This window comes from Bubalus bubalis, chromosome 9 (genome assembly GCF_019923935.1).
Source record: "Bubalus bubalis isolate 160015118507 breed Murrah chromosome 9, NDDB_SH_1, whole genome shotgun sequence".
NCBI lineage: Eukaryota > Metazoa > Chordata > Mammalia > Artiodactyla > Bovidae > Bubalus > Bubalus bubalis.
Genome location: NC_059165.1, coordinates 22,272,238 through 22,297,389, shown reverse-complemented (window position 1 = coordinate 22,297,389; position 25,152 = coordinate 22,272,238). Strand labels below are relative to the sequence as shown.

The 25,152-nt window shown below is 37.2% G+C and overlaps 1 protein-coding gene across 21 annotated transcripts in view; it reads right to left on the bottom strand.

The window, feature by feature from the left end:
- MEF2C (myocyte enhancer factor 2C) overlaps nt 1-25,152 on the bottom strand; it is a 178,286-nt gene that overhangs the window by 82,142 nt on the left and 70,992 nt on the right. For 15 of the 21 annotated variants that reach the window (XM_044947313.2, XM_044947319.2, XM_044947321.2 and 12 more), the window contains one exon: nt 19,103-19,298. In XM_044947313.2, the coding sequence (XP_044803248.1) occupies nt 19,103-19,156 (54 nt within the window). In that variant the 5' untranslated portion in view covers nt 19,157-19,298. Of the gene's footprint in view, nt 1-19,102; nt 19,299-21,063; nt 21,468-25,152 lie in introns of those variants that run through there. The other 6 variants (XM_025292232.3, XM_044947311.2, XM_025292230.3 and 3 more) reach the window with 3 other exon arrangements.

Here is a 25,152-nt window from a genome sequence, read left to right as displayed (position 1 = left end):
CATACTTCTTAATTATAAATCTGGAGCTTGTATTTTGGCTACTCGAAGACTGGACATGACATTATGGACATAGTATTTTGGATCTGTGTTCAAAACTTCTCAAAATTGTTTAGTCTCATGCCATTTAACTGAAAACACTTGAAGGGATCCTACTGTACTTTCCGACAGAGTAATATTCTGTTTTCTAGAAATCCAGCAGGGAGTTGGGAAGAGCTTTAGCCATAACACTGTTAGGGTCTTGGTTTCATTCTTCTGTGTCCCTTTCTTGCTCTCCCAAGCCAGAAATTCTATTGTTATCTTTGCCCTTCCCTTCTTTTACTCCAATCTATTACCAAACCCCATAATTCCTTTCCTCAAAATGTTTCTCAGGTTCACGCTTCTTCGTCTTATTTCCCAGGCGACTTTATCATTCCCGTCTTTATCAGCTTCCTGTCCTAGGCAATCTTCCTGTCTGAAACCGTTCCCTCATTTCATCCTAATCTTCAAAACCTCACTCTTGTCACTGCCTCTTCTTCCTGATGAGTCGGCTACAAGAGCTCCTCTGGCTTCAAACACTTCTACCTGCCAATGCTACCAACTACAAACGTGCATTTCACTGTTCCCGATTTCAGTCTTCAGTAAACTCCGCTTTGCCCACCCCAAACCATGAACTTCTTAAGCATAAGCCTGCACACTTTGTGGTCCAGTGCTTCCCAGCAGGTTTTTGTAGAACAGTATTTCTATAAAATTCTCCTTAAGACCAAAGTTCAATGGCTCAATACGTGTAGGAAATGAGGCACAGTGGTATCTTAAGAGCTGAGCAATGTTTAAAAATTTCAACCTGCTTTCCAAACTTACTGTTGACAGAATGTTTACTTATTTGCTTATTCATTTATTTTGAGGAGCACTTGCTGTCATTCTTCAAAACAAGGTTTCTGAAGTATCTACCCAGGGAAATCCTGACTGACTGAATTATTATTATCAAAGGTGAGCCTTTAAAATTTCCCCCCTTATCTTCAAATCCAACTTATCTTGCAGAGGTCAGTTCAGTTTTATCTACTACCTCAGTTCAGTTCAGTTCAGTCGCTCAGTCATGTCCGACTCTTTGCAATCCCATGAACTGCAGGACGCCAGGCCTCCCTGTCCATCACCAGCTCCCGGAGTTCACTCAGACTCACGTCCATCGAGTCAGTGATGCCATCCAGCCATCTCATCCCCTGTTGTCCCCTTCTCCTCCTGCCCCCAATCCCTCCCAGCATCAGAGTCTTTTCCAATGAGTCAACTCTTCGCATGAGGTGGCCAAAGTACTGGAGTTTCAGCTTTAGCATCAGTCCTTCCAAAGAACACCCAGGACTGATCTCCTTCAGAATGGACTGGTTGGATCTCCTTGCAGTCCAAGGGACTCTCAAGAGTCTTCTCCAACACCACAGCTCAAAAGCATCAATTCTTCAGTGCTCAGCTTTCTTCACAGTCCAACTCTCACATCCATACATGACCACAGGAAAAACCATAGCCTTGACTAGACAGACCTTTGTTGGCAAAGTAATATCTCTGCTTTTGAATATGCCATCTAGGTTGGTCATAGCTTTCCTTCCAAGGAGTAAGCATCTTTTAATTTCATGGCTGCAATCACCATCTGCAGTGATTTTGGACCCCAAAAAATAAAGTCTGACACTGTTTCCACTGTTTCCCCATCTATTTCCCATGAAGTGATGGGATCAGATGCCATGATCTTCGTTTTCTGAATATTGAGCTTTAAGCCAACTTTTTCACTCTCCTCTTTCACTTTCATCAAGAGGCTTTTTAGTTCCTCTTCACTTTCTGCCATAAGGGTGGTGTCATCTGCATATCTGAGGTTATTGATATTTCTCGTGACAATCTTGATTCCAGCTTGTGTTTCTTCCAGTCCAGCGTTTCTCATGATGTATTCTGCATAGAAGTTAAATAAGCAGGGTGACAATATACAGCCTTGACGTACTCCTTTTCCTATTTGGAACCAATCTGTTGTTCCATGTCCAGTTCTAACTGTTGCTTCCTGACCTGCATATAGGTTTCTCAAGAGGCAGGTCAGGTGGTCTGGTATTCCCATCTCTTTCAGAATTCTCCACAGTTGATTGTGATCCACACAGTCAAAGGCTTTGGCATAGTCAATAAAGCAGAAACAGATGTTTTTCTGGAACTCTCTTGCTTTTTCCATGATCCAGCTGATGTTGGCAATTTGATCTCTGATTCCTCTGCCTTTTCTAAAACCAGCTTGAACATCTGGAAGTTCGCAGTTCACGTATTGCTGAAGCCTGGCTTGGAGAATTTTGAGCATTATTTTACTAGCATGTGAGATGAGTGCAATTGTGTGGTAGTTTGAGCATTCTTTGGCATCGCCTTTCTTTGGGATTGGAAGGAAAACCGGCCTTTTCCAGTGCTGTGGCCACTGCTGAGTTTTCCAAATTTGCTGGCATATTGAGTGCAGCAATTTCACAGCCTCATCTTTACCTGCTGCTGCTACTGCTGCTAAGTCGCTAAGTTGTGTCTGACTCTGTGCGACCCCATAGACAGCAGCTCACTAGGCGCCTCTGTCCCTGGGATTCTCCAGGCAAGAACACTGGAGTGGATTGCCATTTCCTTCTCCAATGCATGAAAGTGAAAAGTGAAAGTGAAGTCGCTCAGTCGTGCCTGACTCGTAGCGACCCCATGGACTGCAGCCTACCAGGCTCTTCTGTCCATGGGATTTTCCAGGCAACAGTACTGGAGTGGGATGCCATTGCCTTTTCCCATCTTTTGCCTACTTGCTTGTAATTCCTAAATCTAGAGTCCTACTCCTTATCTGTCTCCAGAAACCCAATGGATGTCCTCCACTCCTGTGTCTATCTACAAGTCTTAGGAATGTCATACTCCCAAAGCCCAAATTTCATCTTCAACCTCAAATCTGCTCCCCTTCCTGGGTCCCCGATCTCATTGTAAACTCAGCCACCCAAACTACAGACCACCGAGTTGACTGCGAACACCCCCCATCCCACACTCCTAAATAAATGTGTTGACAGGAAGTGTGGACTAGCAGACAGAATCTGACTTCCTGGTCTCCTCACTCCCTCCTCCCCCTTTTGTTAATACTTGTTTTACCTATCACCTTTTATTTTTTGTTATAGTTCTGACCTTTTATAACTTGTATGACTTTCTGGGTGATAATTGACTTAATGTCTGTCTTCCACTATGCTGCACATTCCACAAGAGCATGTACCATTTTTATTTTGTCCACTACTGTACCCCAGTGCCCAGAACAGCAGACATATGGGCTATTGTCTAAAAAGGAAAAACTATTTTGCTGGTTTTTAGAAATATCAAAGTGATATATGTTACATAAAACTGTGGAGACTTCCCTGGCTGGCTGCCCAGTCGTTAAGACTTTGCCATTCAATGCGGGGGGTGTGGGTTTGATCCCCGGTCAGGGAGGTAAGATCCCACATGTCACGGGGCCAAAAAACCCAAACATAAGACAGAAGCAATACTGTAACACATTCAGTAAAGACTTTAAAAATAGTCCACATCAAAAAAAAAAAAAAAATCTTTAAAAAAGTTTGAAAAAAAAATACTATGATAGCTTTCCCCACCAAATTTTCATTTAGCAACTCATAAATGGAACTTTAAAAAGATAAACCTATACTTTAATAATGATTATATTCTGATATCACATCTGCATGGAAGGCAGCATGACAGAAAGAGAAGAACATGGGGTATGGATTCAGGGGATCCTAGATTTTTAGGCAGATCCGCTATTTACTAGTCATGAGAAATTAACTTCTTCAAAATTGAATTTTCTCCGAGTTTGACTTTTCATTTATAAAATGGTGATAGCACCTACTCTTGGGGTTGCTGAAAGGATTATATAAAATAACATATGTACAATATTCAGTTCAGTTAAGCTTTGCATTTAAAGTAGAAGCTCAATAAATCTGTTTTTATCCCTTTCTTGGTTGACTTATAGGAAATGAACTTACAAATATACCTGTCTTAGTGGCCCAGAGTCTACTGATCAAGGTTATTTGAAGATCTTACTACAGTCTTCCTGACAGAAAGATAAAACTGAACTATGGAATCGCCACTGATCATTCTTTGGAAAATACAGCATTTAGGTATTTACCAGCTGACATCAGCTAGTCACAATCTACTAATATACATTATTTATGCTTCAACTTGGATAATTTTTCTTTGTAATATCTGCCAATGTCTCACCTTCTATTTTATGTTTATCGATTGGCTTACTAAAAAGTACTTCAAATAAAATACAGCTAGTGTTTTCATATCTGATTATCATACTACTTTAGAAGCTTTTTTTATTCTGGTTCATTCAGATGAGTCATGATTAGGGATGAGCTAAATTAAGACTATCTTTTGGAATGGATAAAAATCATTACTATTACTTAGATTTATACAAAATGTCTTTTAATAATTCTCTAGATGCAGTTTAGTTCTGCAGACATACCTGCACACTGGTATTTGGTTAGTGAAATAGGTTACAGAGGCATTCAGTGCAGAAGGCACCAACCCAAAATACTTTCATATATCTAAAACCACTTTTAATCAGACTTTCATGACCACAAACTGTAGGTGGAATGTCTCAATACAGTATGGTTTCTGTTGTACTCAAACCTCAGAATTTAGCACGTTACAACACTCACCATCAAAGCACATTTCGGCACAGAAATATCATTAAAGCCACTATTTGTGTTTACTTTTAGGTGCTCCTCAACATTTGTGTAACCAAATAGGCTGCTGGATAATGCCTACTTATTTAATAATACCTGTCAAAAAAGTCAGTGCATATAGCTTCTTTTCATTAAAACTGCAGACTGAAATGATGATAACTGCATTAAAGCATTCAAGAAAATATCTTCAAAATCTACTCTTAATTGTGCTAAATTTAATTCTGTATTATGTTCATATTCTTCATAGCATACTCAAAATGTATTTTATAATGCTTTTTCTCATTGTTCACAGTTAGATAAAATTGTTTTTCAGCATTAAGCTTTCTTAAGAGAACTGGGATATTACTCTTCATTTAAAATATGCCACTCAATGACAAAGATTGCAATTCAGAGCTTTTACACTTAAATATAATAATGTATTGTAATGATTACATTTTTCATAAGTTAAGAATAGTTTGTAATGGGGACAAGTCCATTTCTACTTCAAAAACATATTCGAACCTTAGGTGACATGGAAAACTGTTTTTACAGTAGTTAGGCAAAGAGATGCTCTATTCCAGTGTGACATCAATCAAGGTGCAGCAAGAAGAGAATAAAACCAATACTGTTTAAGTGGGCACTGAACTTACATTCAGTTTTCAAAATCAAAGAGACTTCACATGTAACATACATATGGAAAGCAAGATGACTCTGTAAACATTGAGCATTTTATGTTTTTTTCTTTACCTCTTGAAACAGCCCCAAATGTAATAATAATGATGTTTTATTAAGACATTTCAGTATTAAGTTGTATGTTAGCCTCGGGTTTTAAATCCTAGCGTAAGGGCAGGGATCACACATCTCATGCTGACAATTACTCTAGAACTTATTAGGTATGAATCAGGGCTTGAAATTAGAATTTTACATTGAGAAAAGGCACATTAATTAATTATAGAAGTTTTGACAAACCTTTATTATGAGACTTATTCTAATATTGCAGAGTTGACTGGTTGTCTGAGTTTGCCTCTCCCTGAAGACCCCATGTCTGGCCTCACAAAGACTGACCAATAGATACTCAATGAATGAATGGATTTTGGAATGGTGTTTTAAACTCTGAATGTCTCAATAAAATTTTCCACTAAAAGTAGATACTTTTAAAAACTTGTGTTTTTAATATATTATTTTTTCCTGAGGTAAGAAAAAAATAATTCAAAAAGTTCAGAAAAAAGTGGACTTTATTCCTTGCCCTCATGACTCACCATGAAAGACAGACAAATGTGAAGGCAAAAACTAAATTTTACAATCACAGGAAACAAAAGTAAAGGGGGAGGATCTAAGAGTTCAAATGATTGCATTCAATTGAGCAAAAATTTATTGAACTTTCTAATGAGTTCAGATTTTTAAAGAACATGCATTTGGCAAAGTATTTGATGAAATCCTCATCACAATACTACAGATTTGAGATTAGATGGTAGCAATTTAGATGATTTAAATATGAATTAATCAACCAGTGTTAAGTTTAAAGACAGTCTCTTGCAACGGCTATGGAGTTCAGTAACTTTCCTGTCCGAGGCACCATTTTTACCATCGGTATAGAGGAAGATGTAGCTGGCATGTTTATCAAATCTGCATACAAGACAAGCCCAGGTGATAACCCAATAGATGGCAGAGTCTCTATCCATATATAGCTCCCTCTACACACTGGAAAGCTGGGTCACAAATAAGATAACAGAGATAATGTTAAAGACTTCACTTGTATTAAAAAAAAACAAAATCATGTAATCTCAGGTTGGAGGAAAACTAACGTGATAGCTGATTATGGGAAAAGGTTCTAAAGTTATAGTGTTTCACAGTGGGAATTAATTATCCTAATGATCTCTGTTAGTCAGCACTAACTAATCTTTGGTACTATATTCAGCTCTGAGAATTTTAAGAAGACATTAACGATACCGACAAAACTAGAGCATCTATAGGGTGGCAAACAAGTCGACGTATGGTCTGAGAATAATTTTGCAGGAGAAATCATTGAAGGAATCTGGAATGTTTAAGCCAGAAATGCCAAACACTTTCCAAGAAGATCTGCAGACTTTGTGGCCATGTGAAGAGGCAGATGAGTTATTCTGTCTTATTCTATAGAGCAGAGTTAGCAAGCACTGCTGAAAATCATAGAGGTTCAACATAAAGGGAAACTAGTGATGAGAACTGTCCAACAGAGGACCTAGCCTCATGAAGTTAAGAAGCAGTTCTTTCCTGAATATGTTCAAGTAGGGCTGCGTATCAAGGAAGGTGTAGAAGGCGTTCCTGAATTAAACAAGAAGCCAGACTAGAGATCTTTAAAATATTTATTCCAGATTTTAGGTGTTCAGATTCTATGCCTAGGTAGCACAGACCTTCGGGTGAAGGGGAAGTTTAGAGTGAATGAAATATGATTTCCAACAAGAATCTATTTCCGCAATTTCATTCTGTAGAATGCTTTATATTTTGGTTACTCAGTCTCATCAATACATTACCATAATCACTTCTAATTTTCATATTTCAAGAAATAAAACTAGATCACTTTCTTTTTGCAGTTAGAAGAGATATAAAAAAGACTCTAAAGAAGTGTAGTGGACAGTATTAAAATATGTATAGCACCGAAAAACAACTGTCCAGGTTGATAAAATAACAAATTCGCATTGTTAAAATATTTCAAAAGAAGCAGTATCTATACATTGTTACTGAGGCTCTGTGGTGTGGAAGCAAAAACATGGGAACTGAAAATCAAGTCTAAGCTCTGCCATGTATGATCCGTGTGCCCTTGGCCTTGAGTAAATTGTTTAACTCATCAGTCCCCCAGTATCCTCATCTGTAAAATGAAGGTAATAACAGGCATCCTACAGAGTTATGATCAGAGTTAAACTAAGGAACACACAGTGTCAGTGACGTGTTGACTGTGAAACATGATACAAGGTAGATAATATTTTTTTTCTGAAGTGTGAGGCTCAGTCACTTCTTGTTATAAACTGTAAAAGACTGCTCTCCTAAGATCTGCTAGCTTGTTTCACCATCATCATGTTTAAGAGGTTCTCTCTCAACTAAACCTCAAGCTTCACTTGAAGGCTGGAACATCTCCTGTCTGCTCTTGTAAACTGAAGTCCCAGAACAATGCTTCGCTCAATATTTGTTGAATGAATGAATGGATAGATGGATGGAATAATTACTCATTTTTTTTTGTAATTCAAAATGAATCTCTATGCAAGCCCAAACTATGCTAATAGGAAGTTTGCCACTGAGGGAGAAAATTTCACATAGTTATTTTTCTTTCTTTTTGTCACATTAGCTTACAGTTTACTCTAAGTATGTTTTTAAACATACATTTGGTAAAAATGAATAGGAGAAAAACTGGATTGGGTCCAGTTTGTGTGGGGGCTTGTTGTGAAATTGGAGCATATATTTTTTATAACTGTTTTCAGAAAAGAGTGTTGACTTTGGTGACTTTTTTCTAAGAAGTTCAAAGACTTTATAAGCTATCTTGCTACATCTGACAGCATCTCTTTGAAGTTATTATTTGGCACAGTTTATCATCCCCATTTCTCAGATGATACTGCAAACAAAGGCATGGATTGCCTTATTCCAGGGTCACAAAACTAGTCCTTGATGAACCAGAAATAGAGCCCTCTTCACACAACATCCATCTTTCTTCCCATTAGTTGGCGTTTCTTCCCTCTTTTAGATAACAGTGCGTTTTAGGGGCTGAAAGTCAGCACAGCATGGACCTCGACAGCCACTCATCAAGCATTGTACAACAAGAACTGTCAGCAATTCTGAGCAGCAGAAGAAACAGAGTAGTGGCACAACTTATTAATTAGTATAAGGATAGCTTTCTAGGCTAAAGTGGGAAAAAAAAAAAAAACTAAACTAGAATACTAACACTGAGAAGTTGGTTTCTAGGTTCTGACAATAAACCAAAGCTCATTTTGTGTGGACTCCACAGCCACCTCTGTCCTCAGACCTCCAGACAGGACCGCCAAAGCCAGTGAGAACCACACGTATGCACTAGTGGGCACACACTCGTTCTATATTTATGGATGTTTATTTAAATTTCACAAAATGAGAAGCATTTTGGTTGGTAGCAAATACAAGCCTGTTTACAGCCAGAATAAAAGAGGTGGGTCTCTGATTTACTCACAGTCAATGTAAATAACAAGTTCTAAAACAGAGGACAAGTCCTGTGTCATTTCCTACAGGGCAGGGAAATTAGTTAGACGACTGGGTAACAGAAAGGGCATTTAATAATGAGTCTCCACGCCACACGCAGGCCTCTGTTCACCCTCCCAATCCTGGCTCCATTCATAAAGTCACCTCAGGAGAACTTTTCTGCCACATTTTAATGGTGGGAGTCCTTGCACCTTATAGGCAGGATAAATGAAAGGAAAAAGACCTTTGGAAACAGCAGCTATTCACATTTATGAGAATAATGGAGACCTAACTCTAAATGACTTCAGATGTATTACCAAGGGGAGCAAGGGTGACTTTATCTAAGGATCTCCGGTGTTTCTTCCCACCAATCAGAATTTTTCATCCTGATCTTAATTGAACTGCTCAATGAGTGGAGGACTTTTTACTCATTTCAACTCATAAAGTAACAGTAGTTTCCTAGTTTGGGACTAATAAACCCAGCTACTTTTATTTTCAAAGTTTTGAGGTTTTATCAGGTTTTGTTTTTCCCAAAGAGAGTCACGATGAATACAACTGTCATCTTACGAAAATATTTTAGATCCACCCCTCCTCACCCACAGCCTAGAGAATCTCTCCGCTTCCTCCCAGTTAAGGAAATGGAGTGACTAATGAGGAATGAGATGGGCAGTTGGCGGATACAATGCGCTCTCTAATCCAGAGAGCATCTAGGTCTTCCTCTGTGTTTAAAGGGTTAGCGATGGAGTCAAGAGTCTGCCACGACAATCTTTAATTGAAAAAAAAAAAAAAGGGAAATGCCCTCTTAAATGCTCTTTTTCTTCCCTCGGCTTGTTCCTGACAGTAAGTAATGGTGTGACTGTTCTAAAGTCTTCCTCTTCAATTTTATTTTGTTTAATTCAGTCTGTCATTAGAAAGGCTTGCGAGCTTTAGGCCTGATGATTACTTTCGGTGGGAGGAAGTAGGGCCACTGCAGACTTGTGTTCTAGACAAGCGGTCCTTTATACAATGACGGGGCCTGCCACCATAAATGAAAGGCTCTTTAAAGAGCAGAGAGGGACTCTTTTAAGCAGAGTGCTACCATGTGCTTGTAACCCTCCAGCATAACTTGCGAGGATGAGACAGCAGTGTGTTCTGCTGCAAAGAGGACTATTGTCCTCGTTAGCCTCCAGCAAATTGAGCCCCGTTTCGCTGCAATGCAGTAGGATTTCCAAAGGGTTGCAGGCAATCCTTCCTAAAATTCTGAACACCATAAAAGGATTATAATAGGGGGGCTCAGTATATGGAATTTAGAACTCTACAGACCCCCTCACCCTAAGTCAACACCCCAACCCTCAGAACGGGCTTTTAAATCTTGTGCCTTGCACGCTATTTTGAGGAAGTGTAATAAAAGCATGGGGTTAAAATTGAGTATCTATTAGCAAATGCAGAGTCTGAGTTTTAAAACTTGTCATGGCTGATTTCTGATATATTTATATACATGAGGACAAGGAAGATGATAAGCTATAATGATTTCACTTAGGATTTAAAAGATTTCATTGTGGTCCACTTTCAAGCTTAAGAATGTTTTGGATTTTAAAAAGAGACTAGATAAAATGCAATATGTTTTACATTTTTTAATACATGCTCTTGAGGTCTGCTTCGTTTCTTAAGAGGCTGATTTACATTCTAAATTCAATCTGCAGATGCAGTCATGAAACAAATACTTATTTCTCTTTATCTTATATACATGAAATATTTCATTTGAGTCTGAAAAGAATCAAATAAACCAGATTAATATTTTGGGGTCAAAAACATGTTTACTAGTTTAACAAAGCCAGAATGTACCTAAGGTAAAGGTCAAAGACTACTTCATTCCCTGCTGAGCAAATGCTCAGGAAGCACATTTGTCTATGTTTCCTGTCATAACAGGAAGAGTGTAACTTCTTCCTTTCCACAATGGCTTCAGTTTTACCTCCCAACTCCAATATTTTCTCCCTCAGGGCCTTCCAAATCAATCCTTGGAAGACAGAAGGCAGGAGGCTGTCTCCCTTGTAGTTTCCAAACAGTTACATTTGTTGAAATGTTATTTAAATGTTAGTGATTTCTTAAGCTAAGCTGTTCCAACTTAAAATTAAAAGTCAAATATCCAAACATTTAGAGCGGTTCTCTTATTCCTATTAGTGGTCCAACATATTTCAAAAGAAACACAAATACATATTCCATATTATGGGATTTCATTTACTTTAACTACGTTGTTATTTTTTTTCCCCCTTCCAAACAAAGTCATTATTCTTGGTGGGGGCAGGGGTTCCACCTGTCTTCAATAAGACTATCTGGGATGTAAGCTTTAAAAATACTTTTACTATAATAATTTTCAAAGGAGCTCATTTTAAATGAATAAATTACAATCTTAAAGGAAGTCTAGACTGCAAAGTACAAGGCTTTTGAAACAATTAGCAACATGTTCTTTAATCTACAGTTCGGAAGAAACTTCTTGGTTTATGACGTATATACGGTCTATTTATAATGTTAATATTTTTGGTGCTGGTTTCTCAGTAATACAATGTCAGAAAGTTTGTGCATTTGCAGAGCACAAGGGCATTTGCAGCACGCAGAATGATGTGTGCATGCACTCAGAGGTGGAAGGTGCCATTTGGTGCCCACTTGCACCCAGAGTGAGTGAGACACGATAAATATAAGCATTGAAATTTTTCTAAGTTACAGTTTTAAATGGAAATTGTATGAGATACACAAATTAGAACTGAAACAACAAAAGTCTCGAAGCCCTCAAGTTCAGAGCTTAGTTTTTAAATTCAGAGACAGAATTCAAGAGTAGACAGTTACCCTTTGCCTTATGAACATTTTGGGCTCTCCTGGACTTCTCACTAAAGTAAAAACTAATGCATAGTTACATGGCAGTTCAGATAATATCTTGTTGGCAATAAAGAAACAGATCTAGCTATAAAAGTGTAAAATGGCCCACACCACATGGAATGTACAGAAAATGTGCTGTGTCCTATCTCTGTGATTCGTCTACAGAGCTGGGCGATCATTTGTGAATTGTTTTCAAACTGACAGGAACACAACAGAAAGGAATGGCTTCATGTCACAGCTGTTAAACATACATCTGAGCTCTTTGGTTATACTTTCTTTGATTTGGAATCTTGCAGAAGTAGTTTGTCACTTTTCCCTTCTGGCTTTCTTTTTCAGTCTCTCACCAGTTAATTTCAACTCTCGAATAAAAACTTTTCCTCTTGGTGATTTTATGAATAACAAAAGAGTGACTTCATTTATATGCACAGGGAACCTCTGAACAGGCATGCACAGGCTGCGTCAAAATACCTTGCAATCGAATTCTGAGGTGCACTGTTGTGTCCTAATGCATTGCCATGATATATCCTAATTTTATTTATTGATTCATTTTCTAAAATTAGTTTAATGAAAAAATTTAATATGAATTTAGCAGTGACCTGTTAAATGGTATTGAGGGAAAAGTGGTATCATCATCACCATCATGAGTTATTTCCAGGTTTATTCTGGATTTAGAGATTTAAAAAAACCCAACACTTTGGAACTGATTGAACTTTTTAATCACTTAATTTTAAAAAAAGGTTCCAGATATTCACCGTCTAACATGGATAATGCTTCTATTGTATTTAAAACATAGTTTCCTCTCAAATAATTTGTATTTGCTTGACATGCATACAAGCAACTGACAAGTCTGGAAGTTCTGTTTGTGAAGATACAGAAGAAAAGTGTGCTTGGATGACTCTAACTCTTGGCTTAGAATTTATCAAAAAAATATTTTCTTGAAGCAATTTGTTTGTCTTTCTATGTTATCCAATTCCTCACATTTAAACATTGAATCTATCTCAACTTCAATAAATTTTATACTAGGTTAGTAGTATGCAACTCTCAAGTTTAGCACCGTAAGTAGCCCTTTTATTCCCTGATATTCTGGATATTACCTTGAAGGAACATTACAGTAAAAATTCCATTGAAAATTTTAGTTAAAATTCTAAGAACCTAAAATAGAGAAAAACTAGGAAAATTAAGGAGTAAAACTTCGTTTTTTAAAAAAGAGTCATTTGAGAAAATCAACGCACCTCTTTTTTTTTTTTCAGTTTAGTTTAGAAAATATCAGGTTTAGTTTAAAAACTTCAGTACGTAGAAGTTGTCGGAGACTGCATCTACACTGAACATATTTCTCTAGTTTTCTTTTTTTTTTTCTGAGCCCACTTAAAATAATCATAAGTCATGTAAGGAAATGGAGATAGGGACATAGAAAAGGGAAAAAATTACAAAATGTAACAGCTATGACTAATCCCCTTTAGTCAGAAGGGGATTCTCCTATTCTATTAGCAGGAGAATGTTGCTAATTGTCTTTAATTTGTGCTCCAGATACTGCACTGATAATTACATGAAATTTTGTTTGCTGGCAAAAACTGTTATTGTGCCAGGTCTGATGGAAGAAAAGAATTTAAGACATTTAATAATCTTTATGCCTTAACTTACTATATTCGGTCGTAACTGGGTTCTTCGGCAAATATTTCTCTCTGGTAGTTACTCAAATACGTAAATATCTTTTTTAGAACAAGTCATACAAATAAATTTGGGTGTGTGTCTCTCCTATCCTCTCAAAGTGGGAAAGCTGAAATTTTTAAATACAAACACATTAAGTAAACAGATTTAGGTTAAGCATGCCTGATTTTCATATATCTTTTTTCTTGATGTAACAGATATAACATATTTCTAAGTATATTCTGTTTGCAGAAAGAGTCATATGAGGACAAAACTCATTTAAAAATCTGGCTGTTTCAGAAGCACAGTAACAACTGGTACCATATGAAGGAGGCTAAGATTATTGCCTAATTGATGAAGGTAACTCACAGGTAAGAACAAAAAATGCAGGTGGAGAGACTTGAAATTGTAGTGTGAGAATAAGCTGCAAGCCAGAAGTGATAAAAATGGTGACAAGTAGTTCAGAATAATTTGGTCAGGAACATACATTTGAAAGTAAGTCCCACAAGCATAAGAAATTGGGAAATGACTTCTCCCCATCCTTGGCACGAGCCCTGCCCTACAAATGTTCTGTGTGATTTTTCTTCCTGTTCACTAGCCGTTCTCTGTCATCCTGGCTCTTGCTTAGAAATGATTCTCTTGCCCCTTGTTAGCTTCCAAAGGCTCCTTTGTGCCCCAACTCTACTCTGTTTCGGGCTCTCCTGCTGGCACAGTGCTAAAAGAATCTGCCTGTCCGTGCAGGAGAAGCAAGAGACTCGGGTTTGATCCCTGGGTTGGAAAGGGCCAACCCACTCTAGTATTCATGCCTGGAAAATCCCATGGACAGAGGAGCTTGGTGGGCCATGGGGTCACAAAGAGTCGTAAACATAAATACAAGCTCTACTGTGTTCCACTTTGCCTTCCATCTCCCTGATACCCTTTCAAGTGGGTAACAATGCACTGGAAATGAAGGTTCAGGTACCGTTCTTTAGGGTGCTACACAGCACAGGAGTTGTTTTGACAGAAATCACATTAACTATAATAACTAATGGTTCAAAGACCTCGAGTCTTAACAGGGATAACTAATAGGTAAATTTCTCAGGCACTCATCACGTGCTAGGTACTTGACAGTTATCCCCCAGTTTAATTATTTCAATGACCCAATGAAGCAGGTACTATTTTTCAATCCTCCCCTCTACTGATGAGGGAAGCAAGGCTCAGAGGGGTCAGGTTACTTGCTGGAGAGTCACACAGCTAGTAGCAGGCAGAACTCAGGCCAGAACAAGTTTTGTGTGTCTCTAAAACCTATGCTCTTCACCATGATATGCTGGATGCAGGATGATGTATGTAATGGGAGAAAGTAATGACATAAAGCCATTATCTTATACAGAACGCAGCATGAGGTAACTGAAAAACAGCTTACTTTGTTTTTGGATCTGAAAGATTTGGGCTCAAATCCTGGCCACTTCCCAGTGTTAACTCTCTGACTTCAAAGCTCTGCATGATCTGGGCCCTGCCTAGCATCTAAACCTTTTCTCTCCTCTCTCTAAAGTTACACACAGGAGGCTCAAGTAAGTTCCTTGGGGCATTCCTTCGACTCCTCAGCCAGCTCTTCCCTTTCTCAAGGAGCTTTGCAAACACTGTTCCCTCTGGAATGCTGTCTTCTGCCGAACTCTGAAACATCTCTTTGCTCCCATCTTTCAGCATTTCCTCAGGGAAGCCTTTCTCCCACCCCCAATCTAAATAAAGCACCTCCTGTTATTCTTTCATAGCATTTGGGTAGTCTCATTCATAACACATGTGAACCAAATTTTTGTTATATATTTGCATATCTCACGTCTGGTTCATCCGACTAGGCCCATAGGCCAATCCTGTCTGCCTCCTGTTTTTGCCAGTAAAGTTTTATTCAAACACAGACACATTAAAATTCATGTACGTGTTGTCCTTTGCCGCTTTCACTCCAAGGGTAGAACTGAGCATCTGAGACAGAGATTGCATGGTTCACAAGGTCAAAAATATTTGCTATCTGGTCCTTTACAGAACCAGGCTCCTGACTTCTACAGCGGACAATAAGCTGAATAAGATTCAATTGGCTTATCGCTGAGCACTTCATGTTAGGCAGGTTGCAAAGAAATGATATTTGCTGACTTAATAAATAAATGAATTATTCAGCTGTTAATGGAATTAATGAGGATTAAATGGAATAATAAATATGTAGTTCTTGGTACATGTAGCTACTTTAAAATTATTTGAAAACTTCTGGGAGACAAATTGACAATTCATGATTTTAGTTTTATATAGTAGCTTAAGAAATCACCTTGTTTAGGTTAGAGATTGAGAAATTAGTGCTTTTCATAAACTTGGAGACTCTGGAAAATTAAAAAAAAACAAGCTGTTACTTTTTCCCTCCCCTAAACTATTTTATGTATATAATCAGAGTTCCTGAAGTTTAGCTGTTGCCTACTGCCATAATGAAAAATAAAGTAAGGGCAAAATTCAATTTAAACAGTCGGCCGCTCTGTTTTCCCACAGTTTTATTTCTTAATGATATACAACTTATCACATCAGCTCTGTAATATTTCATTTCACACTTTAAGTCAGTATTTCTTCTTCTGTAAAAACACACCCTGTTCTGTATAGCCAAATAAATACCTGTGACGGCAGGGCAGGCTTTTACTGCTTCTGAGAAAAGATGACAGTGAGCTATTGTGTGAGGTTCTATTAAGGAGTCTACAGTGGGGGGAAGCTTCCAAAAGGGCAAAGCAGTGAATGCTTTTCTTTTCAACATCTGAACATGCACTTTAAAGGGAGCCTAGGTTAGGGGTGTCTCCTCACTTTGGACGACACGCTGTTGCAGATTTGCTGGTGCTGATTATTAGAAGTGACCTACATCTTCTAGGCTCTCTCCCAACTGGCTCTTGTGATCCCTCTTGCAGTAGATGAGAGGCACGCAGATGACTATTTTTAAGTAAGATGGCTGTTTAAGACTGTCAATAGCCATTTACAATAATCACTGAAATATATACTAAAACATGGAAGTTTTCAATTTTACTAATTCTATTAAAGAGTACTGAATCACAAGGCCAACTGAACCTAAAGACTGAAGAAAAGACGATGTATGTATGTGCTAATGTGCTTAGTCATGTCTGGCTCTTTGCCATCCCATGGACTGCAGTCTACCAGGCTCCTTGTCCATGGAATTGTCCAGGCAAGAAGACTGGAGTGGGTTGCCATTTCCTTCTCCAGGGGATCTTCCCAACCCAGGGATCAAACCCGTGTCCCCTTGCATTGCAGATGGATTCCTGACCTTCTGAGCCATCAGGGAAGTCCTAAGTAAAGACTACCCAGATCCTACATTCTATAGAATAAAACCAAGGAATTCGTCTTCAGGATTAAAAAAGATAAGACTAGTTAAACTGAATTTAAATAAATTTTATTCTCTTAAAAGTTATTATGACTTCTAATATTGGTGAGAGTGATAGCAACTGTAGATGCAGCTATATTTAAATTATGAAGAAGTGGTCACTTGTAGCTCAAAAGTTAGTGTTTTAACATTCTTGCATGCTTTTATGAGCTTTGTATTTCTTTATAAAGCATAATGGAAGCTCATGACTTCAACCTGCAAAAACTTTCTTTTGTCTTTGTAAGCAAAAAGAAGATACAATAAATTTCATGAACCCCCATATTACCTGGTATTATTAATAAGGTGTAGATGCTAATTCATATATATTTTTGACTCTACCCCAAACAGGTGCTAGCCCAAACAGTAAGGTCTAAACAGTTAGTGGTATATGATGTTCAATATTTCAGTCTTAATTTCAATTTCAAGCTATAAATCAATTAAAAATACTGTGGGTTTTTTTTTAATATTGACAGAATTATTGCTTTTTGGCTTGACCCATAGCAATAAACAATGTTTAGGAAACACTGAAGGAATCCATCATAAATCTTGGCATTATTCATCCTGTAGCTCAATTTTCGCCAAAAATAGTTCAAGTCATATGTACCTTAAACACAGTAATTTAAAGGAGTATAAACCTGAAAATCTCAAAAGTTTCTTTATCACTTAATGGCATACTGGCTTTGATGGCATAAATAACAACTTCATTCATTATAATTTACACAAGTAGCAATAAAAAGTTTTAAAGCACAAATAAGTTCTAGTCTCACTTGAAGGTCCAAGAAGGCAGAAAGGCACAGTAGGGAAGAAAGAACATTTTTATCTGGGGGAAATTACAGTCTAGCGGGGCTTCCTGAAGGCTGTCCTCTTAGCTTTCAATGGGCAACAGGCAAGACACTCTCCTCCCCCAGGGTCAAGGAACGTCTGTTCTATAGGTTCCATTATCCATTGCAATGGTTGGAATCTGGCAGTACTGTGTCTTAGAACTGGTATCTGTTATTGGTTGCATCCATCCTAATGTTACAGGGAGGCTTGGCGTGCTGCAATTCATGGGGTTGCAAAGAGTCAGACACAACTGAGCGACTGAACTGAACTGAACTGAATGTTAATTTAACATTAACAAACCACCCAACTATTCTTTTTTTGAAGAAAAACAAAAAAATTATTAATATTTCTGTATTCACAGGGGGCTTCCCTGGTGGCACAAACAGTAATGCAATGCAGGAGACCCAGGTTCTATCCCTGGGTCAGGAAGATCCCCTGGAGAAGGGAATGGCTACCCACTCCAGTGTTCTTGTCTGAATTCCATGGACAGAGGAGCCTGGCAGGCTGTAGTCCACGGGGTCACAAGGAGTCGGACACGACTGAGCCAATGACTTATACATTGACACTAATTTAAAAGGGCTCACAGAAAAGAAATGAAACTCAAAGAAGCAGTTAGACACTGGAGCTTATATACTCTTTTTAACAAAGGAAAGATGGTTTGAGCTTTGAGGGATGATAAATCATGGGGAAGTGATTAGGAGATACATGGAAAACCAATGGAAAATAAGGGTCACTTTAGTAAAAGCTTTTTAAATGCAGCTCCATCTTGGTCACACAGCTAGTCTTACTTCACCTAACTAGATCTGCTCTCCCCAAGTGTGAAGAAAAATAGGGTCAAATCACAAATATTCATAATATGCAAGTCTTTGCTGAATAGAGCACTTGGATGCATAAAGTCTTTAGAATAGATTAATTGTATCATAAAGGTATCACTGGAGTTCTAAAAGCAAATAATAACATCAGGTGCCTCTAGGTTTATAAAACTCAAGGGTTTAAAGAAATGGTATGGATTAACTGGTGGTTCTTGCCTGTATGTTTGAAGCTGCTAATACTTTGTGGGGGTATCTTCTTTGTTGTTGTTAGCACAATGGTAAATATTTTGAATGTATTTCCAAGTCTCTTTCACTGTGAACAGAATGAAAACTATTTTTATACAGGATATTTAGCCCATATTATAAACCTTTAGGTGGAGGACCACAAAAGGCCTCATTCCCACGAATCTAAGAATATCTTTATTTGGTGATGTGCGCAGTAGAGCAATATTATACTTATTAACTCAATTATTAAACTGTTTATGTTACACAAATGCAGCTCCCATTTAAAATTAATGTTGAAGCAAAAGGTGAATAATTATGAATGTGTAAAGTATATTTTTTACCCACAGGATGATTTTTACCCTGTACATATAAGAGAATATTAGCACTTAAACAGACCACATTTAACTCACTAAATCTTTTCTTAATGGATAAGCTCAAAATGCTTTCAATACCCTTAACGTATCTGGGAGGAAATGTGATAAATGGTCCATGTAAATAATAATACCAAAAAAGTTTACCCCACTCACCTGTCTGTTACGTTCATCCATAATCCTCGTAATCTGAATCTTTTTTCTCCCCATAGTCCCCGTCTTTCTTCTCTCTCTCGTCCCTGAAATTATGTATTTTTTCCTTCCTTTTCTTTCTCTTTCCTGTTTCCTCCAAACAAATCTCCTTCTTCAGCACTTGCGCTGCTCAGTTCCCAAATTCCTGCATTCGTTCCTGCTGAACAAAAAACAAAGATCAAGCACTACTTTAATAGCAAGCCACTTTCATAAGAACTATCACATTCTATTTTTTTTTAATTCTGTGGAACTAAACAAATCAAATGAACAGAAAATAAGTATTTATTAAAAGTACATGATATATCACATGCAGGAGCATATCAAGTAGAAATGGTTTGTTTTTATAATTAAAAGACTCTTGTAAGTAATTTAACAAGTCATTTAAATGATGAAAACTATTCTTTAAAGCCCAACACTTGAAATATATCTTTTGCAAAGAGTTTCTTAGTATTTTTTTAATGAAATTAGGTGACTATTTTTACCCTTCTGTTATGAAAAATTACCTAAATCAGAGAGTTAATGAACCTTTATGTACCTGTGTATGCTAAGTAGGGCAGCTAATTCATTTCTGAAGGGAAAACAATCTCATGTTTTGACAGCAGAGGTGATAACGTCCCTCGTTATGCAAATAGGATGGACTATTATGAAAGTGCTATTTGATATATGTAAATGTCAACTAATTTAAATCTAAATCCTTTAATCTTACTTTTAAAAAGTCACTGTTATGGGAACACTGTAAAAATAATGTGGGATATTTAATCTTATGTAACAAGCAGCTATCAGCTGTGAGATCTCCTTTTCCTTTTGAAAGCCCTTAAGCTATATCTTGAATACAAGAATCAAAAAAGATAATCATTCACAGAAAAGAAAGAAATGGTGCAAAAATTAGAGTATTATTCCATTTATGACTATAAGCTGTCAGTCCCCTATTTTAAAATATTTTAAGAAGATCTATCATATCTTTTTGGGTAGTAAGATACAAAATTATATACTGGATATCTTAGGCCATGAAATAAAATGAGAGAAGTGATCATTGATAATGTAAGATAAATCCAGAGAATCCAGGGTATTGAAAGTATTCTTCTTTGTTTAAATTATATCTGAAAACATTTGAGTGAAAGTGAATTGCTGTGAAATGTGGAAGTTAAAAAAAAAGGCATTCCACAAATGGCTTCTTAATTTGCAAGCAACAGCTTCAATCATTTTATCCCTTTTCCCTCAAAGAATGCAAATACTTAACATGTTGCTCAGAGTTTCCCTGTTTATTTTAGTTGGTGTCTGACAACCGACCTGATAAATTCCCACATGTATTATGTAACATTAAGCCCATGTCCTGGCTATTTAATAGATTATCTGGCTCCAATTCAAAGTTATTGGAACAGGAATTGTAACTGTTGCACACTTGGTCTGATCACATTAGCTGTCTTTTGATTTCTTTAATTTAATTTCTAAATTCTTTATCACCTTGAATAAATTTTTTTAAAGTTTTCTGTGATTATCTAATTGCAGAAGCTATTATGATATAATTAGTTCTGGTGGATTAAGTTCTGCTTAAATACTAAGACTATCCATTCTCTTTTTCCCAATGCCTTCTATGAAACTACAGCTCAGTTCTGCCTCTGAGAATATATATATATGTTGAGTAATTTCACGACCACACAGGGCTCATCAAAATGATTACTCCAGCGGTAACTTTGAATGTTGGAAGTAGTTCAAAGTTTTAGACTTATATAAATAACACACATTTGGACAGACAGGAAAAAATTAGCTACAAGATAACATTAAAAATTACATTAAAATACGAAAAATCCGCAAAGCACAACTGCATATTCACTATTGCCAAACACTGTCCATCTATCTATTTTTAGAGTCAGTCTAAAATATCACTCAACTGGACAATTTTCCTGTGTTTCCTACAGTCTTACCTTAGAAGCAAGCAGCACGTTAGAATGGTATTTCCCATGCATGTGCAAGAGCCCAAAGAGACAAGCAGGCTTCCTCGGTCACAGAAAAGCCAACCCATGAATCCACAGCAAATGCATAAGGGACAATTTCCTTTCTTTCATTGAGCTGAGGCCGGTGGCACTATCGGCTTACAGGACTATGCCTGCCTAAGCGCTTATTCACTTTAAGGTGGAAGGTCAGGGTGAACAGATTAGAGAGTGGAACGAGGCGGGGAAGAGGAGAACCTCTGCAGATCCTGATTTCAAAATACAAATAACCAAACGAGTAGAGAAACATCCCTGGAGAAGAGTCTTCTCGGAAGGACAGAGTTCCTGATGAATCAAACTTAGAAGAGTTCTTCCATCTCACCACCCCATATTTCACAACTTTGAAACAAGGGACATTTCTTAAAAAGAGCAGAGCAAGGATTTTTTTTTTTTAATTCTTAAAACATAATGGGACATATTCGTCAGAAAGAAATGGTTTGTATCAATATGTATAAATATATAATATATCTGATTAAAGATGACGTTAAATATATTTTCCTTTGTGAAATATACAAGGTAGAGAGAATACAAGGTTAAATTTTAATAGCATTCAAATATCTTACTTCCCATAAAAATGAATATGTCTTGAAGGGTGCTGCTTTTTGAACATTTCTGAAATGCAAAATTTGATATGATTAAGTACATATGCAGAAGAAGATGTGGTGATGATGAGATTGTTTTCATGAAGTAAAATGTGCTTTGGACTATTCGGCTTAAAGACTATTTGATTATGGGTCACCATGTTTCAAGGTTGTCAGTAAAAATTCAAAGAGTTAGGAAGGTCAGTAACAGCTCAATAGCTGTTTTCTTAGCATAACTATTTTTTCAACCTGATTTTTACACAAAAATTATACTGCAAAGTTGGTTTCAAGAATTAGTTTCTAGAAGGCCTAGAGAGGCTGAAAAAGAGATTACATAATCTCATTAATCTGAAAAATTGCTTTGTATGTATATGAAGAAAAGGATATAACAGCTAAACGACATGTAGTAGTATTCGAGTTACACTGAGAACTTTCATTATGTACAATCAACCATAAGCTTAAAATAATTCCAGCAGCCTTGCCGCTACTTCTTTCCACATAAAAGAAGAATTCTTGGAAAATGACAGAGCTACAGAGAAACAATCAGTAATTAAAAAAAAAAACAACAGTCTACCATAGTTACACTCTATACTACAGTCTTCTGCATTTTTTTTTCTTTTTGCCAACCTAAATATAAGAAAAATAAAATCAGGCTGCTTACTAAAAAAAAGGGGAACTTCATTATGGCAGGCTTCTGTTCACTTTGAGTTTGGCATAAGCAGATAGATGAAGGCAAAGTGGTTTGAGACCCAAGGAGAGAAGGATTCTTGTGGACAGATGCTAAAAGCTCCTTCTCCCACCCGGGGCTCTCTCATTTACAAACCAGTTCCCTTGAGTGACACACACCTCCTCCCCCCTTACCCCCCTCTTTCTTGCTCTCTTCCTCTCTCCCTCCCTCCCACAAATCCCTCCCAGTAACACAGAAGAATCTTGACAGAATGGCAGGAAACACGCACAGGCTGGTCAGGGAAGGATATGATGTCAGCAACCACGAACAATAAAAGGTGTAAAGGTGCTTCCTTCCCTAAACTGTTCCAGAAGTGTAAAATGGGAACCAAAACTCTTCACTTCCTTCTCTGAGCAGAACTGTCTGAGGGTGCTGGGCTGCACACCCCACACAGGGAGGCCTTTGAGAGGTTCAGATAAGGGACAAGCAGAGAACTCCAGACACGGGACAACATTTCTGACCCTAACCTGAGGAAAAAAAAAATCCATTTCAGCTCTAGGTTAGTATTCTGTCTGACTGCTGGAAGAAATAAAAATAAGAAGATAAATAAGTTCATTTTGGTGAAGTAGGAGATACACAGCAATGACCATTTACCACACCTCACCAAAATCATCTTAACACAGCTCATGCAGCCATATAACCTTAATTCACTCCCTCAAGGCACATGAAGAATTCTATACAGGTGAAGAGCCAAATGGATACTTTAATTATTTATTTTTTTGGTAAAAAATAGAATCATGAAAATTGTGAAAAAAATCAGTGTTTGTTGGAAAATACAAAATACACAGATTACTTCTTTGCCTCCATTAAAAAAAAAAAAGATATACTGGATGGTGGTGGGGAGAGGAGAGATACCTAAGTTATTGAAATTTTCAAAGTTCTTAACAAGAATTCAGATTAAGAATCAAAGTAACTAACATAAACTTTCAGTGTATAGTGAAACTATTTATTTTAATCTCATCACTATTAGGTTCTTTCTAACATGGAAATGGCAGTCTACCATAAGATTTCTGTAGGAAGAAAACCACATATCAAGTGGATCTGAGTCATCTTCAGATTTCAATCATCTTCCCACAACACTTTGATTTAGAAATTAAACATAACCTTCAGTTTTATGTTTTGATCTTAGAGTGAGACTGCCATGCCACATTAAAAGATGTGGGAAGAAATTAATTCTCTGCTGCTAAACTTATCTTTGCAAGGCATGTATTTTGCTACAATAAGCACAGTGCAATCACTTAAATAAAAACAGCCTATGAATAATGATAAAACATTAAAAAATGTGATGTCAGTTTGCAATGAAGAATTCTGTTTTTCTTTTACTCACATTAGCAAATAACTTTTTCACTGACTCACATTTTCACTGACATTAGCATCTTCATAAAACGTTTTGTAAACATTCAAGGCTGAAAACCAAGCATGCTACATCATACAAGAAATTATATGGTTAAATAAATACAAGCTGGTTACTTAGCAAAGGACAAAAATGAACATAAGCCTAGTTGCTTCAAGCCTTGTATTACTAATTCAAACAATCAAATGATGCATTATTATTTTAAGTGGAAAACTTTGCTCATTATGCTGCATCTAGATACATTTAACTTTCTACTTTATGATGTATTTGAAAGACATATGAGGCCTTTAATTATATTCTGGTTAAAAGGAACAAGTAGAACTTTCACTTTTTTCTCTTAAGAAGTATTCTGAACTTCAAAAGTGTTAGTCACTCCGTTGTGTTCAACTCTCTGCAACTCCATGGACTGTAGCCTGGCAGGCTCCTCTGCCCATGGAATTCTCCAGGCAAGAATACTGGAGTGGGTAGCCATTTCCTCCTCCAGGGGATCTTCCTGATAGAGGAACTTCCAAAGATATTACAGTAATTATTAATCTTATTGTTAGTCAACTGTGTGATGTCTTATGAGCTAAGGAATATTCCCTTGATCTTGAAAGTTATTCCATTTCTCTCTAAGTTTACCATGTATTATACAGAATGCTATATTACCCTAGGTATGAATGCAAGCTGAGCTCATTCTGAAGACACATAGCTAAGACATCCTCTTAAGGATAATAAATTTACCCATTCTTCTCCACCAGCTAAGTACCATCATGCCAAACTAAAGTTATTTTTTTTTATTTATTCCAAGTTAATATGATTAATTTTGAGTCATTTTCTAAACAGTAACATAATGTCACACATACAGATAGTAAATAATGTCAACTGTCTTTCAGCTCCTCACACCCGCCATGCTCCTTCCTACCACAGGGCCTTTGCATATGCAATTCCTTCTTCCTGGAATGTTCCTCCCTCTCCTCTGTGCCTCCTTAACTTCTTCCCTTCCTTTCTGACTCAGCGCCCATTTCACCTCCCAGAAAGCACTCCACACTCCTGATCACATCAAATGCTCCTGTGAGGGCTCAGAGCACCATGCCTTCCTTTGAAGCATGTCATAATAGAAATTCTGTCTGCTGACTTCCACAACATCTGTGGGCCAAGTCTGGCTTGCCCGACTTTTGCATTCTCAGTTTCTAGCCCAGTGCCAAGCGTACAGTGGGAGCTAATAACTATTGGTTGATTAATGAATTAATTCATTAAGATTTTTATCTCTCAGGTCTTTATCACTATTTTTAATGACTACTAAGAACATTTTTCATTTATACATGAAGAAGACTCACTTAATCTTTCATTGTATTTATATAGCACCTCATATATGGAAT